This window comes from Alligator sinensis, unplaced genomic scaffold, assembly GCF_000455745.1.
Source record: "Alligator sinensis unplaced genomic scaffold, ASM45574v1 scaffold98_1, whole genome shotgun sequence".
In the NCBI taxonomy this organism is placed as follows: domain Eukaryota; kingdom Metazoa; phylum Chordata; order Crocodylia; family Alligatoridae; genus Alligator; species Alligator sinensis.
Window position 1 is genome coordinate 2,653,588 of NW_005842058.1, and position 740 is coordinate 2,654,327.

General features: G+C 35.1%; 1 protein-coding gene across 1 annotated transcript in view; it reads right to left on the reverse strand.

The window, feature by feature from the left end:
- The window catches only part of LOC106722166 (olfactory receptor 14C36-like), an 8,161-nt gene extending 8,084 nt beyond the window's left edge, over positions 1-77 (reverse strand). The window contains exon 1 of the mRNA XM_014519639.2: positions 3-77. Coding sequence (XP_014375125.1) covers positions 3-77 — 75 coding nt within the window. The remainder of the gene's footprint in view (positions 1-2) is intronic.
- Positions 78-740: the final 663 nt, after the last annotated feature.

Sequence of the window (740 nt, forward strand, 5' to 3'; positions counted from 1 at the left end):
AAGTGTAAGATCTGCAGCTGCCGAGTGTCAGAGAAGCCCAGGAGGAGGAACTCGATTACAGTGGTGCAGTTGGGCATCTTCCTTCCCAGGGCACCGTGCAAGTCCTGGGTATAATAGAACAAGGGCAGTGGTAAGGAGGAGAGTAACAAATTTGGTGGCTTTGATATTCCCATTAATAATGTCTCCAAATTTCATACTAAGAATGTAAATATTCCTTTTTTTGCCTCATGGAATATTTGATTTTAAGAACTTATTTTTCCCTGGCAAGACCCTACATAAAATAAATTATTTTGATATTCCATTTAGAAAGTGAAGAAAATGTTAGCCCGCCCACAACTCAGGATTTTAATGTTTTTATTTTTATTGATTTAAATCCAAAAGTCTGTAATTTATGCATCTCACCAGGAAAATGTATGTAAGAAACAAATACACGTGAAATAAAAGATATATAAAATTTGATGTCCTCAGAGGTCCTATTTCCAACCCACCCTCCACCTGACTCCCAATAAAATGTATAACTTTATCTGAATTAATAGCAAAAACAGTGAAATATTCTTCATCCACTCTTGTAGCTTTTAATCTATTATACATACAATGCAGTATGATTTTCGTAACCAGGTTTTCCAAATTTTATATTCTTAAATCTCCTCTGCATCTTACTAAGAGAGGACACTTCACTGATGTAGAAAACTTACTGAAATTGTTTCTGTGGAAGCTTTCTTATCTCTTGTGTCATGTTC